The 25,624-nt window shown below is 45.6% G+C and overlaps 2 protein-coding genes across 2 annotated transcripts; both read left to right on the forward strand.

The window, feature by feature from the left end:
* Positions 1-453: 453 nt before the first annotated feature.
* Positions 454-1,155, forward strand: LOC124686651 (protein GLUTAMINE DUMPER 5-like). Its single transcript, XM_047220559.1, has one exon. It carries the CDS (start codon positions 495-497, stop codon positions 945-947), a length of 453 nt encoding a protein of 150 aa, XP_047076515.1. The 5' UTR covers positions 454-494; the 3' UTR covers positions 948-1,155.
* Positions 1,156-11,270: 10,115 nt separating this feature from the next.
* LOC124686652 (protein GLUTAMINE DUMPER 5-like) lies at positions 11,271-12,110 on the forward strand. The gene has a single exon (XM_047220560.1). It carries the CDS (start codon positions 11,391-11,393, stop codon positions 11,823-11,825), a length of 435 nt encoding a protein of 144 aa, XP_047076516.1. The 5' UTR covers positions 11,271-11,390; the 3' UTR covers positions 11,826-12,110.
* The last annotated feature ends 13,514 nt before the right edge of the window (positions 12,111-25,624 follow it).

Here is a 25,624-nt window from a genome sequence, read left to right on the forward strand (position 1 = left end):
TAGCTAGCACCCCCTTCAGAAAAAGAAAAAAAAGTAAGTCTCACATCAACTCTAGAAATTCCTCCTTTTCAAATTATGTGTTGTAAATTTATCTAGATTTAAATGTATCTGCATAGTTGATGAAGCTGAGGGAATATTTTTTAGCTAGTTGATGAAACTTTGCAAGATTCATACCAGCGCTAGGGCCCCTCCGCACTCCTTGAGAAAGGAGAGCCATGGACAAGCCTCTGCCAAGCTCAGATTCTGCCTCCGCTAAATAATGTCCAAATATACCAATCCCATCAGTGCCAAAGTGATCCTTCAAGTTGGTTTATGGTGGGAGCAAACCTGGGGGCACACAGCTCAGCCAACAGTGTGTCCCACTCAGCTTCCACGCACTCTCTCCACGGTATAAATCCACCACGCCCCCTACCCAGCGTCATCACACACACCTTCATCGATCCTCACTGCAGACCGAGAAGAAAGACACAAGCAGACCTCACGTTACACAAACCATGAGGAACGCGGCAGTCGACATGCCGATGAACGGCGCCGGCGCCTCCTCGTCGCCGATGTTTGTGCCCGCCTACGGCGCCGGCGGGGGAGTCGGAGTCCAGCCACCGCCGTTCTGGTCGACGCCGACTCCGTACCTGTTCATCGGCTTCGGGATTGTGATGAGCCTCATCGCGGTGGCGCTGGCCGTGCTCCTCTGCTCCCGCCACAAGGAGGGACGCCGCGAGGATGAGGAGGAGGTGATCGTCCAGGCGGGGATGATGTCCGTGCGCGTGCTGGCGCCTCTGGACAGGGAATCGCCCAAGGTGGTGGTCGTGATGGCCGGCGACGAAGCGCCTTCGTTCCTGGCCAGCGCCACGCCGCTCGCCTTCTCCGGGACGGCGGCCAAGGTGCAGCAAACGTACTGCCAGTGCTACGCCGGCGGCGCCAAGGTGGCCGCCGCCGCCGCCGTGTAGTTAACTGTGCATGGCCTCTCTTGGGCCGATCGATCGACACCAACGTGTAAATGTGTCGATCAAATTAGATGGGAGGAGTTGGATTTTGTTCATAGATTTTATCTCCCTTTCCCCATGAATTTGTAGTTTTGCGAGAGGTCCAAGGATGCGATGCTGGAGAGATGGGGTTGTTGCGCGGTGCGCGCTGACAGCATGCACCGAGTGGATAATTAATATACGCTAATTTTGTTGGATCTTAACATATCCTGTTCGTGCAAAAATTTACTAAAGATTTGGTGCTGGTTCTACGACGGGTGTTTGGATTTTTGCTATTTCTCACTTCTTGATGGCTGAAGAGTTATCATTTCTAACTCGATTGAACAAATTACATACCGTAAAAACCTTAAAGTTGCATAGAAAAGTTGTGTATATCTGTAGGGTTAGAAGTTTGCAAAGTGCCCAATTTGCACATATGCAACTTCAAATAGAGTTGTACATGATTTCTGAATGTAGAGCTATCCATCCCTTCTTTTATTACATAAAATACGACGTTTAAAATCACCTTGGAGTACTTGGAATAAGGGTTGTTCAGTCCAATTAGAAATAGCACGTTCCTATTCAGACATTGTATTGTTGTTCTAGTTCTCCAAGAGTTCATCGAGGCAATGGCCTCTCGTCGATCTCCATTAAATAAACTGCCGTAACAAAGATCCTTATATAAATATAAAACAAAAAGAAAGTTGCATTGTATTATCTTCGTGCAGCCACGGTGACTTTTTAATAGAATCATTTTTTCGATAAAGAGCATATATTAGTATTGCAAATATAACAATTACATCCAGCCTCTGCACAAACGCATTGCTCTAGCGGCATTATGGATGCACACAACAAAAAAAATTACAATAAAAAAATGTCCCGCAACAGAGATCTATTCTTTGGAGCACAACACTAACACCACATGGATATCACCAAAACTCCAGCTTCTCCAAAAGCGATGCCCCCAAGAAGAGAAAAACGCAAGCGTCACCATCGCCCGATCGAAGATCTCCCATTTTCACCCTGAAGAGAAATCGTCGCTCCCGAAAACAATGCTTTGAAGAAGTCAATTGTTAGGCACATACAAATAAGGTCAAACCTTAGTTTTTCACCCGAGAAGGTAGGACTCTGAACTACTCCGGTGTTGTCGCCCCCACTTCCACAGTCCCTGCTCCAAATCACGAACCCCAAGCCAATTCAACATCACTATGAAGAGTCGAATCATCATTGTTAGTCCCAAGATATCGACTTCCATGACATTCTACGCCAGCTGACCTCACCATGGGCGAAAAAGCATGCCCGATGATGGCAACAGCCAACAAAGCTTCAAAACGCCCCCTCTAAAACCAAACGGTCAGAAAAAACACGGTAGCACGCCCGAATACCATCTGATCCAGCAATCTCTGGCATGTCGTCCATCGGAGTTCACCGGCGGAGCCTTCCAGAACATGACACTCCCACCAGATCGACCGGAACAGGCTTGTCGCGAGAAGAATCCTAGGATCACCTCCATTATTTGCGGGACCAACGGCCCCCACGCCACCAATCACTCCCGCTGGACCAACGGATAAGAATAAGGTGGCACGGAGCACCGACGATGGCTTGGCTGAAGCCATGGCCCTCCTGCATCGATTGGGTTCAAGAGGGCCTAGATCGGGCCTCCACCGCCAAGCCGCCGCCAGAGACGACGGCCGCCACGCTTCACTCAGTGCTCAACGTCGACCACCGTGGCCACGCCGCCCGACGTCCTCAGCATGCGCCCCACCGCCTCCCTTGAAGCGCTGATACGTCTCCAACGTATCTATAATTTCTGATGTTCCATGCTAGTTTTATTACAATACCTACATGTTTTGCTCACACTTTATAATGATTTTATGCATTTTCCGGAACTAACCTATTAACAAGATGCCACAGTGCCAGTTCCTGTTTTCTGTTGTTTTTTTGTTCCAGAAAGGTTGTTCGGGCAATATTCTCGGAATTCGACGAAACAAAAGCCAAACATCTTATTTTACCGGGAAGGTTCCAGAAGTCCGAAGGGGAGACGAGGAAGGGCAGCAGGGGACCCACACCATATGGCGGCGCGGGTGGCCCCCTGGCCGCGCCAGCCTATGGGGAGGGGGCCCCTGGCCCCTCCGACTCCGCATCTTCGCCTATATAACCCCTCGTGACCTAAAAAATCGACACCAATTGACGAAACTCCAGAAAGACTCCAGGGACGCCACCGCCATCGCGAAACTCCGTTTCGGGGGACAGCTGTTCCGGTACACCGCCGGGACGGGGAATTTCCCCCGGAGTCATCTCCATCGACACCACCGCCATCTTCATCGTCGTTGCTGTCTCCCATGATGAGGAGGGAGTAGTTCTCCCCCGAAGCTGAGGGCTCTACCGGTAGCTATGTGGTTCATCTCTCTCTCCCATGTGATCTTTATGTGATCATGAGCTTTGTATCACTATTAATCTATGTGCTACTCTAGTGATGTTATTAAACTAGTTTATTCCTCCTCCATGATCTAAAGTTGACAGTGTGTGCATCATGTAGTACTTGGCGTAGGTTATGATTGTAATCTCTTGTAGATTATGAAGTTAACTATTACTATGATAGTATTGATGCGATCTATTCCCCCTTTCATAGTTATTGTTGACAGTGTGTATGCTATGTTAGTACTCGGTCTAAATTGCAACGGTCTATTATGCACTCTAGAGGTTACTTAAATATGAACTCCGGATGTTGTGGAGCTTGTTTACTCCGGCTTGAGGTGTGCTTTTATAGCCCTACACAATGAATGGTGTTTGTTATCCAACAAGAGAGTGTAGAGTAGTTTTATTATGTGATCATTGTTGATAGTGTTCACTAGTGAAAGTAGGATCCCTAGGCCTTGTTTCCAAATATCGAATCTCCGTTTATTTACTGTTCTACTGCATGTTTACTTGCCGCCATATTTATTTCAGATTGTTATTACCACTCATATTCATCCATATTACTTGTATTTCACTATCTCTTCGCCGAACTAGTGCACCTATACATCTGACAAGTGTATTAGGTGTGTTGAGGACACAAGAGACTTCTTGTATCGTAATTGCAGGGTTGCTTGAGAGGGCTATCTTTGACCTCTACCTCCCTGAGTTCGATAAACCTTGGGTGATTCACTTAAGGGAAACTTGCTGCTGTTCTACAAACCTCTGCTCTTGGAGGCCCAACACTGTCTACATGAATAGAAGCGTGCGTAGACATCAAGCTATTTTTTGGCGCCGTTGCCGGGGAGGTAAGGTAAAAGGTATTCACATCCTCCGACTACTAAGCTATTTCCTAGCACTATTGCCGGTGTGTGAGTGCTCGAAGTTATTTCCTTTAGATTCTGCAATTGCATCTTTTTGTTTCTTGTTTTTATTTCACTAGTTAGGCTTAATGGAAAACAACAAAAAAATTAGAGATCTTTATGAACTTTATCTTAAGTTAGGACATGAGGTGTTTGAAGAGAAAATTTAAAAACCTATGGAATTTTATATGCATGCTAATGGCAATGTTATTAGTATGAACACTTTGAACACCATTGTTGCTAATGCCATGAAAAATTCTAAGCTTGGGGAAGCTGGTTTTGATGAGCATGATATTTTTAGTCCCCCAAGCATGGAGGAGAAAATTTACTTTGATGATACTTTGCCTCCCATTTATGATAATTATAATGATAGTGGTATTTTGGTGCCACCTGCTATGGAGGATAAAGTTTATTATGATTATACCATGCCTGCAATTTATGATGAGAATAATAATGATAGCTACTTTGTTGAATTTGCTCCCACTACAATTAATAAGAATGACTATGCTTATGTTGGAAGTAGTAATTATTTTATGCATGAGACTCATGATAATAATGCATTATGTGATAGTTATATTGTTGAGTTTGTTCATGATGCTACTGAAAGTTATTATGGGAGAGGGAAACATGGTTATATGCATCTTAATAATATTAAGTTTCCCCTCTTTATGTTGAGGATCTTGAAGTTACTCGTGTTTTATCTTCCTATGCTTGTCACTTTGCTCCTCATGAATTCATTTGTGTACAAAATTCCTTTTCATAGGAAGTGGGTTAGGCTTAAATTTGTTTCATACTTGCTTTTTGATGCTCTCTTTGCTTCAACTCTCATCCTTATGTGAGCATCATTAAAATTGCTGAGCCAATCTTAATGGCTATAAAGAAAGCACTTCTTGGGAGATAACCCATATTTTTATTTTGCTACTGTTTTGTTGTGTCTTGGAAGTTGTTACTACTGTAGCAACCTCTCCTTATCTTTATTTTATTACATTGTTGTGCCAAATAAAGTCTCTAATAGAAGGTTGATGCTAGATTTGGATTTCTGCGCAGAAACAGATTTCTATCTGTCACGAATTTGAGTAGGTCTCTCTGTAGGAAACTCAGAAAAATCTTCCAATTTTCATGCGTGTTCCTCAGATATGTACGCAACTTTCATTCGATTTTAGCATTTTCATCTGAGCAAGTTAAGTGCCTCTAAAAAATTCGTCTTTACGGACTGTTCTGTTTTGACAGATTCTGCCTTTTATTTCGCATTGCCTCTTTTGCTATGTTGGATGGATTTCTTTGTTCCATTAACTTTCAGTAGCTTTTGGCAATGTCCATAAGTGTTAAGAATGATTATGTCCTTGCTGAACATGTGAATTTTTGATTATGCACTAACTCTCTAATGAGATTGTTTTGAGTTTGGTGTGGAGGAAGTTTTCAAGGATCAAGAGAGGAGGATGATACAATATGATCAAGAAGAGTGAAAAGTCTAAGCTTGGGGATGCCCCGTGGTTCATCCCTGCATATTTCAAGAAGACTCAAGCATCTAAGCTTGGGGATGCCCAAGGCATCCCCTTCTTCATCGGCAACTTATCAGGTCACCTCTAGTGAAACTATATTTTTATTCCGTCACATCTTATGTGCTTTACTTGGAGTGTCTGTATGTTTTTGTTTTTGTTTTTGTTTGAATAAAATCGGATCCTAGCATTCTTTGTGTGGGAGAGAGACACGCCCCGCTCGTTCATATGAACACCTTTGTTGAATATCATGTGATTTGCTATACATGTTCGTCTTGTCTGAAGTAAGGGTGATTTATCATGATCAAATGGTTTGAGTATGCATATTGTTAGAGAAGAACATTGGGCCGCTAACTAAAGCCATGTATCATGGTGGAAGTTTCAGTTTGGACATTAATCCTCAATCTCTTATGAGAATATTATATATTGTTGAATGCTTATGCATTAACGAGGAGTCCATTATCTGTTTTCTATGTTGTCCCGGTATGGATGTCCTAAGTTGAGATGTATCAAAAACGAGAAATCAAATGCGATCTATCTCCTTGGACCTTTGTACATGCGGCATAGAGGTACCCCTTTGTGACACTTGGTTGAAACATATGTTATGTAATGATAATCCATGTAAATCCAAGCTAATTAGGACAAGGTGCGAGCACTATTGGTATTCTATGCACGAGGCTTGCAACTTATAGGATGTCTTATGCATAACACATATGAATTATTACTACCGTTGACAAAATTGTTTCTATGTTTTCAAAATAAAAAGCTCTAGCACAAAAATAGCAATCCATGCTTCCCTCTGCGAAGGGCCTTTCTTTTACTTTATGTTGAGTCAGTTTACCTACTTCTTTCTATCTTAGAAGCGAACACTTGTGTCAACTGTGTGCATTGATTCCTACATACTTGCTTATTTGCATTCATCATATTACTTTGTGTTGACAATTAGCCATGAGATATACATGTTGAAAGTTGAAAGCAACTGCTGAAACTTATATATTCCTTTGTATTGCTTCAAAACCTTCTATTAAGAATCTATTGCTTTATGAGTGAACTCTTATGCAAGTCTTATTGATGCTTGTCTTGAAAGTACTATTTATGAAAAGTCTTTGCTATATGATTCAGTTGTTTAGTCATTATCTTTACCATTGCTTTGAATCACTTCATTCATCTCATATGCTTTATAATAATATTGATCAAGATTATGGTAGCATGTAACTTCAGAAATTATCCTTGTTATCGTTTACCTACTCGAGGGCGAGTAGGAACTAAGCTTGGGGATGCTTGATACGTCTCCAACGTATCTATAATTTCTGATGTTCCATGCTAGTTTTATGACAATACCTACATGTTTTGCTCACACTTTATAATGATTTTATGCATTTTCCGGAACTAACCTATTAACAAGATGTCACAGTGTCAGTTCCTGTTTTCTGTTGTTTTTGGTTCCAGAAAGGCTGTTCGGGCAATATTCTCGGAATTCGACGAAACAAAAGCCAAACATCTTATTTTACCGGGAAGGTTCCAGAAGTCCAAAGGGGAGACAAGGAAGGCAGGGGACCCACACCATATGGCGGCGCGGGTGGCCCCTTGGCCGCGCCAGCCTATGGGGAGGGGGGCCCCTGGCCCCTCCGACTCCGCCTCTTCGCCTATATAACCCCTCGTGACCTAAAAACTCGACACCAATTGACGAAACTCCAGAAAGACTCCAGGGACGCCGCCGCCATCGCGAAACTCTGTTTCGGGGGACAGAAGTCTCTGTTCCGGTATGCCGCCGGGACGGGGAATTGCCCCCGGAGTCATCTCCATCGACACCACCGCCATCTTCATCGCCGTTGCTGTCTCCCATGATGAGGAGGGAGTAGTTCTCCCCCGAGGCTGAGGGCTCTACCGGTAGCTATGTGGTTCATCTCTCTCTCCCATGTGATCTTTATGTGATCATGAGCTTTGTATCACTATTAATCTATGTGCTACTCTACTGATGTTATTAAACTAGTCTATTCCTCCTCCATGATGTAAAGTTGACAGTGTGTGCATCATGTAGTACTTGGCGTAGGTTATGATTGTAATCTCTTGTATATTATGAAGTTAACTATTACTATGTTAGTATTGATGCGATCTATTCCCCCTTTCATAGCTTGACAGTGTGTATGCTATGTTAGTACTCGGTCTAAATTGTAACGGTCTATTATGCACTCTAGAGGTTACTTAAATATGAACTCCGGATGTTGTGGAGCTTGTTTATTCCGGCTTGAGGTGTGCTTTTATAGCCTTACACAATGAATGGAGTTTGTTATCCAACAAGAGAGTGTAGAGTAGTTTTATTATGTGATCATTGTTGAGAGTGTCCAGTAGTGAAAGTAGGATCCCTAGGCCTTGTTTCCAAATATCGAATCTCCGTTTATTTATCGTTCTACTGCATGTTTACTTGCTGCCATATTTATTTCAGATTGTTATTACCACTCATATTCATCCATATTACTTGTATTTCACTATCTCTTCACCTAACTAGTGCACCTATACATCTGGCAAGTGTATTAGGTGTGTTGGGGACACAGGAGATTTCTTGTATCGTAATTGCAGGGTTGCTTGAGAGGGATATCTTTGACCTCTACCTCCCTGAGTTCGATAAACCTTGGGTGATTCACTTAAGGGAAACTTGCTGCTGTTTTACAAACCTCTGCTTTTGGAGGCCCAACACTGTCTACAGGAATAGAAGCGTGCGTATACATCAAGCGCCGTTGCGGAACCCTCTCCATCCCTCCGTCCTTCAGCGGGTGGGGCGCCGCCACCGCCACCTGAGTCGGCAACAGCGGCAGCCTAAGGGGCATGGGATGAGGAGGGGCTACTAGGGTTGCAAGGTTGGGGCCTTCGCCGCTGCTCGGGAGGGGAGCGTTAGGGGAGGAGATGGGGAGTGGCCTTAACCTCTAAGCTAAGTGTTTTTTCCTAATAGAAGTATGTCGGACCAAGCTCATAGCTTTATAACTGAAATACGTTCCATTGTGTTGTTATACAGTACGAACTAGCATAGGTTTAAAAGTATTCTCTAAGCTCTCTAGCTGATGGAAATCCTGGCAATATTTATGAACATCATGTACGAGAGAATGCCTTAGGTTATGTTTAGGTTTTTGCCACACTTTTCGTTTTGCCCTGTAAATCAGAGTCCAGACCCTGTGTTGCCACATCCTGATTCTCTAATTATGTTCAGCCTTATCATGAATCAACGAATGACGATGAGTCGTCACATAATCTCAGTTACTTTAGGTTGCTTTTCAAAGAGAATGAAAGGAAGACCTCTCTGGCTCGCTCTCCCTCTCTCTCCGCAACCAAAATTTCTCTCAGTCTCTCCCGTAGTCCCGTACTCCCGTTGCAAACCGAGTCATTAAGCACTAGGCGTCCGTTCCCATCCATAGTTATGAACCTGTAAAGCTATATACAGTAAATAATAACTCCACATACATATATGGTTGTGCATCCGTCAGCTGTATAGCGACCAGTGTCAAATTTAGTTAGGTGGCCAGGCACGAGGCGTACACGAAGCTTTGCTTTACGGTAGAGAATTAGATATTTTCTCGCTTCTCAAGCTGGATTTGGGTACACGCTTACATCAACTCATCAGTTGTCAGCTCGCCACGCCCTTATGCTACCAATCACGCAATGCTAGATGCCTACACGCACTCCCCAGTCTCCATGTGTATTGCACCTTTTTTTTTTAAGAACATTTTGCAGACCTTGGCTGTAATAATCTAAGGCTTGTTTTAAGCTAAAACAGAAATAGAATCTTCCACAATCATACCATGCTTTTGCAGTCTTAGTTTCTGGGATGAAAACCATAGGTTTGACCTTCTATAGTTGTGTCTAGCAACGATGGCTTATTTCGAGTCGTTTTCTTGTTGAAGGCATTGTTTGGAGATTGAATATACTTCAAGGTAAAACCCATGATCTGATTATGATGGTTGGACCGAATGGCGATGGTGTTTTTTGCATTTCTATCTTGCGACGTAGTTTTTGGAGAATTTTTGGAGACTATATGTGTCATCACCATTTGGTATTGTTGTTGTTGCGAGCCTTCCATTGAGTTCAAAAGGAAGAAATGGAATGTCATGCATGCTCTAAAAAATGACGCATGGATTGCCAACAACAATGTGCCCTCCATCCTTTCGTTGGATCATCTTTTTCAATTTGTGGCCTTACGGGATCAAGTTTGGATCATTGCGCCACAGAAGAAGATGTGATGGGTGAAATTGATTGGAGCCTTGCCCTAAGTGGGAAATACTCGCCTGGATCCACATACAAGGCTCAATTTTTTAGGCATTTTCATCGCCGGTTAGCGCTAAGGTGTAGCAAATTTGGGCACCTCCCAAAATCAAGTTCTTTGCGTGGCTCACCATCCAAAATAAGCTTTGGATGGCCGATCGAGAAGCGGGGATGGCTCAATTGTAGGGTTGCCCCTTTTGCAAAAGAGAGACGGAGTTGATTGTGCACCTCCTTGTTCATTGTACATTCACCAATCTGACTTGAGGCCTAGTTGGAATGGCTCGGCCTTCACTTCATCTACCTCAACGTGTGGCCATTTCATTCATTCTTCGTAATAATGCAAATAAAAAAAAGCACCCCTTACTCTTCTTGTCTCGTCAGAAGTTTGGAATGAACGAAACGCTCGAGTCTTCAACAACAAACAATGCTCCACCTCGGTTCTTCTATCTCAAATCACGCATGAGGCGAAGTTGTGGGTTCTTGTGGTAGTGAAACGTTTGAGTGAATTATTCCGGGAGATGAGATTCTTGTAATACTTGCTCATTTCCTTTCTTGTTGAAATCTCCTTCTCAATTAATAGAATGGAGCAAAGCTTTTTCCATCATTTCAAAAAATAAGTAGCCAACATTATACATTTACGCAACCATGAACTGACACATAAAACATATACATTAAGAACATAAAAATCAAGTATGAAGAAGGTTATTTCATTCAAAACTTGGGTGCACAGCTTCATATAATCTGCTCTGTTTAGATAGCTAGCTTTCCTTTTTTTTTTCTGTAATGCACAACTGTTTCTTGAAAATCAATAAAAAAAATACCCCAGCTGTTTTCTTGCAAAAATTTTTTTGGGATTAGGTAACACGCACACTACATCCTTTATGCGCGTGACATCACCGATCTAGCTACCCGTATCCCATTAGAAAAATAATAAGAAAGTCTCGCATCAACTCTCTATTCTTTAGCTAGTTGATGAAAGTTTGCAAGAATCAGATGAGCTCCCCTCCCCACTCCTAGAAAAAGCAAGAGAAACCACGGATAACGTTCCCCTCTGCCTCTATACCAAACTTTTCTTTCCCAGATTCTGGCTGGCTCCACCAAAATCATGTCCAAACATAACAATAATCCCATCACTGCCCAAGTGATTCATCAAGTTGGTTTCTTGTGGGCACAAACCCGGGGGCACAAAGCTCAGCCAACAGTGTGTCCCGCTCAGCCTCCACGCACTCTCACCTCGGTATAAATCCACACCCCGCCTTCTACCCCAGCATCATCACCCACACGGCCACACCTCCATCCGTTCTCAGTGCAGACACACAACTACGTACACAAGCGCACCGTAGTACCTCACTTCACATATGAGGAACGCGGCAGTTGGCATGCCAATGAAGTACGGCGGGGCTTCCTCGTCGCCGGTGGTTGTTCCGGCCTACGGCGCCGGCGGTGCAGTCCAGCCGCTCCCGTTCTGGTCGACGCCGACTCCGTACCTATTTATCGGCTTCGGGATTGTGATGAGCCTCATCGCGGTGGCGCTGGCCGTCCTTCTCTGCTCCCGCCCCAAGGATGGGCGCCGCGAGGAGGATCAGGAGGAGGTGATCGTCCAGGCGGGGATGATGTCCGTGCGCGTGCTGGCGCCGGTGGACAGGGAGTCGCCCAAGGTGGTGGTCGTGATGGCGGGTGACGACGCGCCATCGTTCCTCGCCAGCGCCACGCCTCTCGCCTTCGCCGGCAAGGTGCAGCGGCCGTACTGCCAGTGCCACGGCGGCCCCAAGCTGGACGTCTCCGCCGTGTAGCTAACTCTCTTCGCCGGTTGATCGACACCAACGTGTACAAGTATCGATCAAATTAAACGGGATGAGTTGGATTTTGTTCATAGATTTTGCCTCCTTTTTTTCTCGTGAATTAGTAGTTTTTGCGAGGTGCAACGACGCGATGTTGTCCTTGTGGATATGGGATTGTTGCGAGCTGAGAGCATTCAGCGAGTGCAATCAATACACTCAACTAATTTTGCTCGATGTCCATGATATTTTGTGTTCTGAGAAAAAAGTTATGAAATGATACCTGGTTTTACAACGGAAGTCTGCTTCGTTGCTATTTCGCACTTGTCTGGTGAATTATTGTCATTTTAATTCGATCGGATTAATCACATGCTTTTATTTCCAAAAAATATCACATTCATATGTCATAGAGCTTAAAGTTGCATTAAAAAAAGTTTATAACTTTAGGATAGAAGTGCGCCATGTGTCCTCGCGCATCCGTAAACTTCAGTAGAGTTGCACATAAGTAGAGATCAAGCTACACTAGCTAGCCTTGGTTTTGTCTTATGTTTTTATTTTCGTAAGCTGATTTATTCAACAACAATGTTAGGCGTGTGTGGCACTATTTCATACAAATGTATCAATTGATGCAGAGACCAGTGATATCCTTCTTTCCAAAAAAAAAAAGATAAAAGATGACTTTTAGAGATCATCGGCATAGAAAAAACCTTTTGTGTAATTGTGTTCTTTTTTTGCGGTGGAAAATAAAGGATTTTCATATTATTTAAGACATGGTATTATTGTTTCCTCTTATGTAACTTGGTTGAACTGTTTCCTCTTATGTAACATCTTCATGAAACCACACTAACTCTTGATACAAGTGTGTCTGACCATAGGTAGCCTGGCTTAGAGCAACTAATTTATATGTGCATGCCAGAACCCTATCCATAAGATGAAACCCACGTATGGGCCCTGAGCTAACTCAATTATGCCAAAATGTATATAGGTAAAATATTCTGTAAGCTGGGACCCACGCCTAAGAACAACCAACTCATATATTTGTAACTCAAATACTTTCTTTTACTATACTGATATATGTTTCAGCTGTTTACACTAGTAGGAAAACCCTTATAGGCGATGCTTAGTTCTGTGGCGCACCGTTTAAAATGCGCCACAGAAAGTTATTTTGTGGCGCACCAGACACGGTGCGCCACAGAAATAGCTTAATTTTGTGGCGCACCGGGATCCATGCGCCACAGAAATTTGGTGGGGCCAGCCCCAATCATTGGTTTCACTATTTCGTGGCGCACGAGATCACGTGCGCCACGTAAATAAGACATTCCAGTGGCGCACCGGCCCGGTGCGCCACCGAATTAAGGCTTTCGTGGCGCATTGTTCCCGGTGCGCCACCGAACTAAGACTTTCGTGGCGCACGTGGGATGGTGCGCCACGTAAAGCCTTATTTCTGTGGCGCACATGAGTTCCATGCAACTCCACCCCCCCCCCCCGTGGATCGCCTTTTTAACCTCTGTAAAAAATAAAAAATATAGATAAAAATTTAAAAAAATAAATCCCTTCAAGATGCCTATGTATTATGTCATCTTTTACCACTGAGAATTAACAAACAATAATTTCGACTTTTTTTGCAAAATTGCGTGGGAAAATCATCAAACTGGATTTCTGGTTGCATACGAACTCGAAAAAAAACGCATAATATATCAAAATGTTCCCACGAAAAATCTACATCCGAATTCACCTGGGCTTGCCCGGTTGGACAATTTTTAGAATCTCAAAATTCCAAAAGAGTAAAAAGTTACGGGCAGTTAAAGATTTTTTGCTGCAAAATAGAAAAAAAGAAAAAAAAATTCTGTGGCGCACCAAGTGCCCGTGCGCCACAGAATTAACGTCCAAATTTGAAATTTCTGGCGCCCACTTCTCCTTCTCCTCCATTTCTTCCCTTCTCCACTTCTCCTCTTCTCCTCCTCTCCTCCTCTCTTCCTCTTCTCCACTTGTCCACTTCTCCCCTTCTCCTCCTCTCCTCTTCTCTTCCTCTCCTCCACTTCTCCACTTCTCCTCTCTCCTCTCCTACTCCGGCGACCAACTCCGGCGACCAACAACTCCGGCGAACTACTCCGGCGAACTACTACGGCGACCACGACCAACACCTCCTCCGGCGACCACCTCCTCCTCTACCACCACCACCACCACCACCACCACCACCACCACCTCCTCCTCCTCCTCCGGCGACCACCTCCTCCTCTACCACCACCACCACCACCACCACCACCACCACCACCACCTCCTCCTCTACCACCACCACCACCACCACCACCACCACCACCACCACCACCACCACCACCACCACCACCACCACCTCCACCTCCTCCTATTCCACAACCACCACCACCTCCTCCGGCCGGCCTCATCCTCCCCCCACCCACCCCACCCACCTCCGGCGACCTTCCAGAAAAATTTAAAAAAAAATTCGGCGGCCCCAGATCTAGATCTAGATCTGGCCGCCACTTTTTTTGAAATTTTAAAAAAATTCCGTGGCGCACCGACGGTGGTGCGCCACGAAATAAGACTTCTGTTTACGTGGCGCACCACCGTCCGGTGCGCCACGTAAATAAGCTTCGTGGCGCATTGGCTGGTGCGCCACGTAATCCTTATTTTTGTGGCGAGAATTCTGTGGCGCACCACCCATGCGCCACAGAATGTGTTTTTGGTGCGCCACTGATGAGGCTTTTCCTACTAGTGTTAACTACCATAAGTTTAAATGTTTTCTCTAAGCTTTCTAGCTGATGGAAATTCCAGCAGCGCTATATAGACAACATGTAAGAAGCAGGTGTTAGCCTAAAACTTTTAGGTCGTGGACTGGTTTCACTCACATTTGAGGGTGCTCTTAGACAGTTAGAGAAATGTCCCTCATTCTATATATTATAGCTTACTACTTCAGAGTTCGGGCCCTGCGAACCACATCATGATGCTCTAATTAGGTTCAACCTTATCTTCAATCAGCGAATGATCAGTCGTCACATTACCTCACTTAGTCACTTGCTTAATTCCCTAATTTTTTTTTGAACAAGCTTAATTCCCAAATCCCTTTGCTTTATAAAGAGAACGAAAGCAAGATCTCTCGCTCTCTCTCTCTTCCTACTCTCTTCTCTTCTGTTCCCTTATCTTCTCACTCTCATTGGGCATTGCACACCGAGTCACCAGGCACTTGCAAGGTCGCGTCCGTTCCCATCCGACACACCGAATCTGTAGAAGCAAGTAGTAATTAAATATCTCCAGATATATGTGGGTGTGCGCGCGTCAGCTATATAGCGACCGCCGACCAGTGTCAAAGCTAGGTGGTCGGGCACGATGAACACACATAGCTTTGCTTTACAGAGGAATTAGACGTCTTCTCACTTCTCAAGCTGAATTGGGTACGCCTACACTGACTCATCAGTTGTCACCACGTTACATACTCATGCTACCAATCACGAACTGCTAGACTTAAAATCGTTTTGCTGCCTTCTTTTTTTGGCCGAGAACTAGGTTTGTCGCCCTTGCTTGCAGTGTCCAAAACAGAAATAAAATCTTACACAAGTCCCACCATGTTCTGCAGTGTTCGATGTTCTACCCGGCCTTCTCCTTCCTCCAAGATAGTAATGGGCCAACGACAACCCTGAGGGCCATTTTGGCAAGAGCAAGTAAACATACACTTTGGGCCAAGTCAAGTCTGGGCCTATATCTCGCCTTCTTTTGTATCGAATAAAATGGCCTTTCCTGCATTTCCAAAAAAAGTATCAACTAACGATCTCAAATCAGCTCCAAATTAACTATTCCCCTCGAGTTAGGATTTTTTTTTTGAGGTAAGAAAACATATATATATATATTAATAAATAGCAGCAGGCTGTCTCATTAATAAATAGTGCGTAAGAAACATGCTGCCCAAAGATTACAAAGTGTTCAAACAGTCTTACAATCATTTGTTGAAATATTGGGCCTACACTTAATGGCCCATACTAGATTTCAGATTTTCCCTATAAATCTCAAAGCCCACTTAGTGGCAGCCTTGTGAGTTTGAGTCCAAGTTGGTGGCAGCTCACTAGGGAGTGGCAAGAGGTGGGAAGTTTAGTCCCACATGGAAAGTTGGGAGGAAGTTAGACCACCTTATAAGGTGGGTTGTTCCACCACTAGTAAGTGAGTGAGAAAAGGAGTGCTACACGCGCGCGCTCCTCCTCCTCCTCGCTCGACTCGACTCGACTCGACTCGACACGTCACGTCATGACGCGCGCGCCGCGCTCGTGGTGAGTGGATTGAGCCTCGAGCCGAGACTTTCCTTACTTTTTGCAGCTCAGGAAAACGAACTGAGTCCTAGACGGACGCGTCGCAGTTAGTCGGTTCGGGTCGCTCCCGGATCGTGGGCTATCTGTAACCGACTCGAAACGTTCGTGCGACGTGGGCGTGACCCACGTTGCCTAGGGTTTCCCGAGCCTATATAATCTCCTGCCCGGCTACCGCATAATCACATCTAATACACGAGTTAGGGTTTCCACCTCTCTCTGCTTGCGCCGCCATCGTAGCCTACTCCATCCCGCGCGCCGACGTGCATCGGCGAACGGGAGAGCAGGTCTCCGGAACCACTCGTCCTTGCGATCCTGTACGGGAGAGGGCGAATTAGGTTTTGGGAAGCGCTCGCGCGGCTCGCTCCGATTCTTCATCACGGGTCGCCTTCCGTCCAAGTCGGGCGGTGCTGCCTACCGTCGTCTTCAACGCCGTCTACTTCGACCCGTCGTCCCCGTCGTCAACAACGTTGTCATCAACAACGTTCTCGCTGCGACATCATCTTCTACACCTCCACCGCCACCACCACCAGATCGGTACGTGCGACAAATCTCGATCTGTTTAGCGATGGATGCTTTACTGTTTGTGTTGCTGCTACTCATGTTGATTAATGCATCTAGTATGTTCGAGTTTCACATGTTACTAGTTGTTGTCATCATGTTTTATATTCTGGAATTAATCATGGAAATTGTGCCTAATTATCCAACAATCCAAAAACCTAATTGTAGGCAATTTCCTGAGTTAACAATGGCTGGTTTTTCCGATGCACTGAGGCCGGATAAGTTTACCGGTGTGCACTTTAAGAGGTGGCGATATAAGGCCATGCTCGGCTTACTCATCCGAAAGTGTTCGAAGTTACCGATGGTTTACTTGAAGGAACTATATCTGACCAAGATCAGAACAAGTTCAAGGAAAACAATACTCTCTTCGTCGGATGCGTTCTAAGTATTCTTGCTGATCGTCTGTGTGATGTGTACATGCACTTAACAGATGGTAAAGAGCTCTGGGATGCACTGAATGCTAAGTTCGGTGCAACCGATGCGAGCAGATGAACTGTACATCATGGAGAGCTTCCATGACATCGGGATGGTTAACAACCGTTACGTAGTCGAACAAGCTCATGAGATACGGTGCATTGCGAAAGAGCTTGAACTCCTTAAGTGTGCCTTACCAGACAAGTTTGTGGCTGGATGCATCATCGCTAAGTTGCCCCCTTCATGGAGGAACTTTGCCACAACTCTCAAACACAAGAGACAGGAGATATCAGTTGAAAATCTGATAGCATCTCTTGATGTTGAGGAGAAAGCTCGGGCTAAGGATAATACTGAGAAAGGAGAGGGTCGAGTCTAGCGCCAACATGGTGCGAAGAAACCCTACGAGCAAGAACAAAGGGAATAACAAGCCCTCCTTCAATAAGCCTATGAAGACTACAACCTTCAAGAAGAAGAAGATGATAAACAAAGCAGATCCGAGCTGCTTTACGTGTGGAGAGACCGGCCACTTTTCTAAGGACTTTCCGAGAGAGGGCAGACCGCAAGAAAAAGGCGAGGCAAGTCAACACGGTGACCGCTAGCAATGCTGATGGGTACGGTAATCTCTTTATCGTTCTTTCGGTATTTCAATCTCCATGTTGGTGGATTGATACAGGTGCTAATGTTCATGTGTGTGCTTGACATATCCATGTTCACTTCTTACCGGGTCGCCGGGATTCTTCCGTCTTGATGGGGAATGGGTCACATGCTTCGTTCGTGGTGTTGGCACGGTAGATCCGAAGTTCACTTCGGGGAAGATCGTGCGGTCGAGGAACGTGCAGCATGTCCCTACTATGAACAAGAATCTCGTTAGCGGCTCCCTTCTATGCGAGAGATGGGTTTAAGGTTGTTTTAGAGTCGAATAAAGTAGTTGTTTCCAAGTTTGGACAATTTATTGGTAAAGGCTATGAGTGCGGAGGCTTGTTCCGCTTTTCGCTTTCGATTTCAGTAATAAGTCCGTGAACCATATTTGTGGCAATGTTAGTGATGATACCGGTGTTTGGCATTCTCGTTTATGTCACATTAATTTTGGTTTAATGTCTCGGCTATCCGAGTTTAAGTTTAATTCCGAATTTCACCATTGCCAAAGGTTCTAAGTGCCATAGTTGTGTGCAATCAAAGCAACCTCGGAAGCCTCACAAGGCGGCCGAGGAGAGAAACTTGGCACCTCTAGAACTCATACATTCTGATCTATGCGAGATGAATGGTGTGTTGACAAAAGGTGGAAAGAGATATTTCATGACATTGATTGATGATGCGACTAGATTTTGCTCTGTTTATTTGTTGCGAACTAAAGATGAAGCTTTAGACTACTTTAAAATTTATAAGGCCGAAGTTGAAAATCAACTAGAGAGAAAGATCAAGCGTCTTAGGTCGGATCGTGGTGGCGAATATTTTCCTAAAATCTTTTATGAATTCTGTGAGGAACATGGCATTATTCATGAGAGGACGCCTCCCTATTCACCCCAATCAAACGGGGTTGCCGAGAGGAAAAACCGCACGCTGACTGACTTGGTGAATTCCATGTTAGCCACTGCTGGTTTATCTAAGGCATGGTGGGGGAGGCTTTATTGACTTCATGTCATGTCCTGAATAGAGTTCCTAACAAGAATAAAGATAAAACCCCTTACGAGGAGTGGGCTGGAAGAAAACCATCACTTTCGTATTTGCGCACATGGGGATGTTTGGCGAAAGTCAATATTCCAATCACTAAGAAGCGCAAACTCGGACCAAAGACAATGGATTGTATCTTTCTAGGTTATGCTCCGCGGAGTGTAGGATATAGATTTTTAGTAGTTCAATCCGAGGTACCTGATATGCATGTTGATACTATTATGGAATCTCGTGATGCAACATTTTTTGAGAATATGTTTCCTATGAAAGATATGCATAGCATTGCTAGAATTTCTACTGAGATAATCCCTGAGTCTAGTATATCTAATGAGTATTTTGAATAATCACATGAGAATATTACTGAGAAGGATGACAATGAAGCTCCTAAACGGAGCAAGAGACGAAGGATTGAAAAATCCTTTGGTGATGATTTCATTGTGTACCTTGTGGATGATACTCCCACGTCCATTGCAGAGGCATATGCATCTCCAGATGCAGATGACTGAAAAGAAGCTGTCCATAACGAGATGGACTCGATTCTTTCTAATGGAACTTGGGAGCTATCAGAACGACCCCATGGATGCAAGACTGTGGGCTGCAAATGGTTGTTCAAGAAGAAGCTAAGACCTGATGGTACTATTGAGAAGTACAAGGCGCGGCTTGTAGCTAAAGGCTACACACAGAGAGAAGGCGAAGATTACTTCGACACCTATTCACCTGTCGCTAGACTTACCACCATTCGAGTACTACTGTCCATGGCTGCCTCCTATGGTCTTATCGTTCATCAAATGGACGTAAAGACAGCTTTTCTTAATGGAGAGTTGGAAGAGGAAATCTACATGGATCAGCCTGATGGGTTCGTAGTAAAAGGTGAAGAAAGAAAGGTGTGCAAGTTGCTGAAATCTTTATATGGCACTGAAACAAGCACCTAAGCAATGGCATGAGAAGTTTGACAGAACTTTGACTTCGTAGGCTTTGTTGTCAATGAGGCTGACAAGTGTGTTTACTATCGCCATGGTGGGGGCGAAGGTGTTATACTGTGTTTGTATGTGGATGATATTCTGATATTTGGCACAAGCATGAAAGTAATACACGAGGTCAAGTCTTTCTTGTCAAAGTGCTTTGATATGAAAGATCTGGGAGAAGCTGATGTTATTCTGAACATCAAGCTTATTAAGAATGAGAGTGGGATTACTCTAACGCAATCCCATTATGTTGAGAAGATCTTGAGCCGGTTCGGCTATATTGATAGCAAGTCTTCTCCAACACCTTATGATCCCGAGTGTGACATTACGCAAGAACCGAGAGGATTTCCGTAGATCAAGCGAGATACTCTCGGATTGTTGGCTCACTCATGTACTTAGCGAGCGCGACTAGACCGGACATCTCTTTTGCTCGTTAGCAAGTTGAGTAGGTTCATGTCAAACCCGGTACTCGATCATTGGCATGCACTTGATAGGGTCATGCGCTACCTATGTGGTACAATGAGTTATGGGATTCACTATTCGGGGCATCCAGCTGTGCTTGAAGGATATAGTGATTCGAATTGGATCTCTGATGTAGCTGATCTCTACGCCACTAGCGGGTATGTATTTACCTTTGGAGGTGGCGCGAGTGTCATGGAGATCTTGCAAGCAAACCATATTGACGAGGTCAACTATGGAAGCAGAACTTACTTGCTTTGGATACAACCACCTGTTGAATCGGAATGGTTGCGTGAGCTCTTGATGGACTTGCCTGTGGTTGAAAAACCTGTTCCGGCAATCCTTTTGAATTGTGACAATCAAACCGTAATTGTCAAAGTGAACAATTCTAAGGATAATGCGAAGTCATCAAGACACGTCAAGAGACGTTTGAAGTCCGTCGGGAAATTGCGAAACTCCGGAGTAATAACTGTTACATATATTCAAACGGACAAAAACTCGGCAGATCCCTTTACAAAGGGACTATCACGTAATGTGATAGAAAGTGCATCGAGGGAGATGGGTTTGAGACCCGTTGATGTTACACCATAGTGGTAACCCAACCTTTGTGATCGGAGATCCCGTGAATTAGGACCTGGGAAGAACAAACTAGTGGTTTAATTGAGGAGAGTATTATGTAACCCTCTCTATGTGAAGATGCACAACTCTCAATTGCTGTAAGGCAGGTTGGAAAAAGCCTTAATGTGTTTATGTTGGCTATTTTAGCAAAGATGCTGTCCTACAGAGCATTCTTGAAATAACACACCTATATGAGTCCGATTGTTAAACGTCGCAATCTATGAGATTTGGGTGATCTCTAGTAAACTTATGAAGAGACCACGAAGTATGACGCATATGCTTCACCCGCGGGGTAGGCTACGGCAGCCATGTACTCGGTCATGACTTTGAGTGAAACCCTGTTCACGCAAAACTTGCAATTCAAGGCCTAGTCCATTGTTCAAGTGTGAATGGATGTAGCTTAAGGTTCTAGGCGGAAGTTCAACTTAACGAGTCTCCGCTGAAACACTGGTATATAAACAAGCACTCGAGTATTGGTAAATCTCTAAATGGGGATTTGAGATCTGGTGGGGGATTGTTGAAATATTGGGCCTACACTTAATGGCCCATACTAGATTTCAGATTTTCCCTATAAATCTCAAAGCCCACTTAGTGGCAGCCTCGTGAGTTTGAGTCCAAGTTGGTGGCAGCTCACTAGGGAGTGGCAAGAGGTGGGAAGTTTAGTCCCACATGGAAAGTTGGGAGGAAGTTAGACCACCTTATAAGGTGGGTTGTTCCACCACTAGTAAGTGAGTGAGAAAAGGAGTGCTACACGCGCGCGCTCCTCCTCCTCGCTTGTCTCGACTCGACACGTCATGACGCGCGCGCCGCGCTCGTGGTGAGTGGATTGAGCCTCGAGCCGAGACTTTCCTTACTTTTTGCAGCTCAGGAAAACGAACAGAGTCCTAGACGGACGCGTCGTAGTTAGTCGGTTCGGGTCGCTCCCGGATCGTGGGCTATCTGTAACCGACTCGAAACGTTCGTGCGACGTGGGCGTGGCCCACGTTGCCTAGGGTTTCCCGAGCCTATATAATCTCCTGCCCGGCTACCGCATAATCACATCTAATACACGAGTTAGGGTTTCCACCTCTCTCTGCTTGCGCCGCCATCGTAGCCTACTCCATCCCGCGCGCCGACGTGCATCGGCGAACGGGAGAGCAGGTCTCCGGAACCACTCGTTCTTGCGATCCTGTACGGGAGAGGGCGAATTAGGTTTTTGGGAAGCGCTCTGCGCGACTGCGACTGCTCCAGTTCTTCATCACGGGTCGCCTTCCGTCCAAGTCGGGCGGTGCTGCCTACCGTCGTCTTCAACGCCGTCTACTTCGACCCGTCGTCCCCGTCGTCAACAACATTGTCATCAACAACGTTACTGCTGCGACATCATCTTCTACACCTCCACCGCCACCACCACCAGATCGGTACGTGCGACATATCTCGATCCGTTTAGCGATGGATGCTTTACTTGTTTGTGCTTGCTGCTACTCATGTTGATTAATGCATCTAGTATGTTCGAGTTTCACATGTTAGTAGTTGTTGTCATCATGTTTTATATTCTGGAATTAATCATGGAAATTGTGCCTAATTATCCAACATCATTTGCGATCAAGTCAACACACATGTTGGAGCTGCATCATGTAATATACCACTAAAGCCTAATTTATCGAATTGCGCCAACACATGCGCGGCACCATTGCTCAAACGGTCCACCTTCGAAACTTCAATATCTTGATACACCCTTAAAAGTTGACGAGCTTCATGGAAAAGAGCCCAACTGCTAGACATCTCCTGGCCCTGTCCGACATGGCTTGAACAGCACGACGATAGTGGCCCCTGTCCGACATGGCTTGAACAACACGACGATAGTATGATTCTAGTGTTGTTGGCCAGCGCTGAAGCTCGACGAGGTGTTTTAGTCCTTCAAGACATGCCAACATCTCCGCATCTTCTGCACTAGCACACAAGGGAATGAACTTCCATTCGGATACCATGGGTTTCCCTGTGTGATCATGAAAGGATGCCAATCCCAGCTTTCTTCGACAAGATATCCCAGCCCGCATCGACATTTGCTTTTAGTCGCTCTTCCATAGGAGCTGACCACGCATGTGAGCCCTCAGATAAATCATGCCCAGAAATATTTGGCAGCCAATTGAAACGACTGATGGTAGTTGTATATAAAATGATCTGAAGCCGAGATCGACGCTTTGTCGTCACCATGAACCATATTGTTATGGTGATGCCGGACCTGCCAAAAGAGAAAAATGAGCTTCGATATGGTGTCCTTAGAGGCATCCAGCAAAATATGCAGTAGCCACTCTTTACCAATATATTGGATCTTCTTGTCGGGAGGTAAATTCCATAAGTTTCTCATCTCCTCCCGCATCGCTCGAGCGAGTGTACAACGAACAAGAGTGTGGTGGCCATATTCATCCTCGCGACCACAGATTGTGCAAATAGGATCAGTTTCAGGAATCCGACGATGGAGCCCTGTACAGACAGCAAGCGTGTCAGTTGCCACTTTCCATGCAAAAACCCTCAGCTTTTGAGGGACGTCAGCTCTCCAGATAATGTTCCAAATACCCATGTTACCCGTAGGTTCAGAGCTTGATTGTCCTTGGCTCAGCCTATCCAGCGATGACTGAATACCGAGCTGATATGTTGATCCGACAGAAAACATGTCGTTGCTTTCACAGCTCCATGCAACAAAATCCTCACACGTCCTAGATGGAAGCTTGATTGACATAATAACATCTGCATCGCGAGGGAGGCAGCACTCACGGACAGCTCCCTCATCCCATAATCTTGTCGTTGGGTTTATCAACTCCAAGACCCATTTCTTGCAGGGGTTACCCCGTCTCCCTTACACTTTTCATAGCATCCGGCCTGTGAAGGCAATTGTCACGGAAAATCTTTACTTTAGACCCTGAATCAATCCTCCAAACCACACCTCGCTTCAGTAATTCAAGACTGTGATGAAGCCTTGCCACGTCTTAGATTGGTTCTGTATAAAAGTAGTGTCAAGCAAATCTCCAGAAGGATAATATATGGCTTTCAACAATTGAGCACACAAGCTATCAGTAAAGTGAATCAGGCGCCAGGCCTGCCTTGCTAGTAGTGCTTGGTTAAAAACCTTTAGGTCTCTAAAACCCATTCCGCCATGGGCCTTTGGCCGAGCCATCAGTCACACGACATCCAATACATACGCCGTCTATTCTCCTCATCGCCCCACCAAAATATGTGAATTATTTGTGATAGGTCATCAGCAAGGCCTGCTGGGAATTTGAAAACCCCCATAGCATAAGTTGATATAGCTTGAAGTACAGACTTAATAAGGATCTCCTTTGCACCTGAAGACATGTAATTTTCAGAACCGCATCAGAACCGCATCGTCAACGACCCCTCCTCCCGCACCCCTCCCAAACCCTAAACACACCCCGCCGCTGCCGCCGCCGCCGGTAGCGCCTCCGGGCAAAGGCCGCGGGGCGTGGCGGCGGCGGCCTCTCCTTGTTGCCGCGCTGGGACGGCGACCGGGATCCCTCGACGCTCGCTGCGGCCGGTCGGATTTGGTGATGGGCGGCGGCCATACCTCTGCGCGACGGCCAGAAGCGGCAGCCCCTTGCCTTCCACCGGATCTTCACCGCAGCACGCCGGAGGGGCTGGTGGCGGGCAGCGGCCAAGACATGATCTGCGCCACTCCCCCCCCCCGCCTCTCGGCCGTGTGTGGAGGCGATCTCGGGTTTCTCTCGCGCCATGAGGTCGCCCGGGGCAGCAGCCTTGGGTACGACGGTGGAGGTGGCCATCTTCTTCGTCGGAGAGGGTCGGCCTGCGGTTGGTGGTGGTGGATCCATCGATCTATCACCGCTTTCCGGCGGCATGATGGAGGATCTTGGAAGCCGGCGTCGGTGTCGCCGGTGGTGGGTTGGAGTGGCCAGCCCGGGATGGTCGCCGACGTGGGGGTCCGACCTGAATAAAGGTGGCGGTCCTAGGGCCTCTCTTGCGTGAAGAGGAGGACCTACCGGAGGCCTGGACTCGTGATCTGGCCGGATTGTTGAGTTCCGGAAGGCTCCGCCGATGAATGTAACAGTGCTTTTGCCTGAAGTTTGTTGGATCGGAGGTATTCGGTCGTGCGCACCCATGTTTTTATTCCGACCGATTGGTTCTGGAGGGAGCGGCGCGAAGCTCTTTTTCTTTGATTGACATCAAGTGACTATGGATCCATGATGAAAGTCGGAAGAAGAGAATTTCATGAAGGCCGAGAGGGAGGACTAGCTAAGGGAGGTTCAAGTCTTTGCGATGTTGAGGGACTTGCTTGGTGTTTCGGGCTTCACAGCAGCGGTATGAAAGTGGGGGCGACAACACAGGTGAAGTGCAGAGTCCTACCTTTTCAGGGTGAAAACCCAAGGTCTGGCCTTAATTGGTTGTGTCTGTCAATGTCCTTGGTGGAGGCATTTGTTTTGAGAGCGGGGACTAGTCTGTAGTTCAGGTGTTGTCTTGGCGGTGGATGTATTGCTGTTGTTAGGCCCGAGATACTGTAGCGGAACTTTTATTTCTTAGTTTTCTTTTCTTGTTTTTGGCTGTGTGCATCCGTAGTGCCATTAGGGTGGTGCGTTGTTGCAGAGGCTGGGCGTAATTGGTATCTTCTTGATATTAATATATTCCCTTTATCAAAAAAATGTATTTTTCAGACCAGTTGCTCGCGTGCTTTGAGAACTTCTCTTTCATTGATTTAAACTTTTCACTCTTTAATCTACCTTCAGGCACCTGGAGCCCCAGATATTTTTCCTCAAAACACTGGGTTTCATACTTCAGGATACCCTGCAGTTTAGCTTGAACCGCA

The sequence above is a fragment of the Lolium rigidum genome, chromosome 2, assembly GCF_022539505.1.
Source record: "Lolium rigidum isolate FL_2022 chromosome 2, APGP_CSIRO_Lrig_0.1, whole genome shotgun sequence".
NCBI lineage: Eukaryota > Viridiplantae > Streptophyta > Magnoliopsida > Poales > Poaceae > Lolium > Lolium rigidum.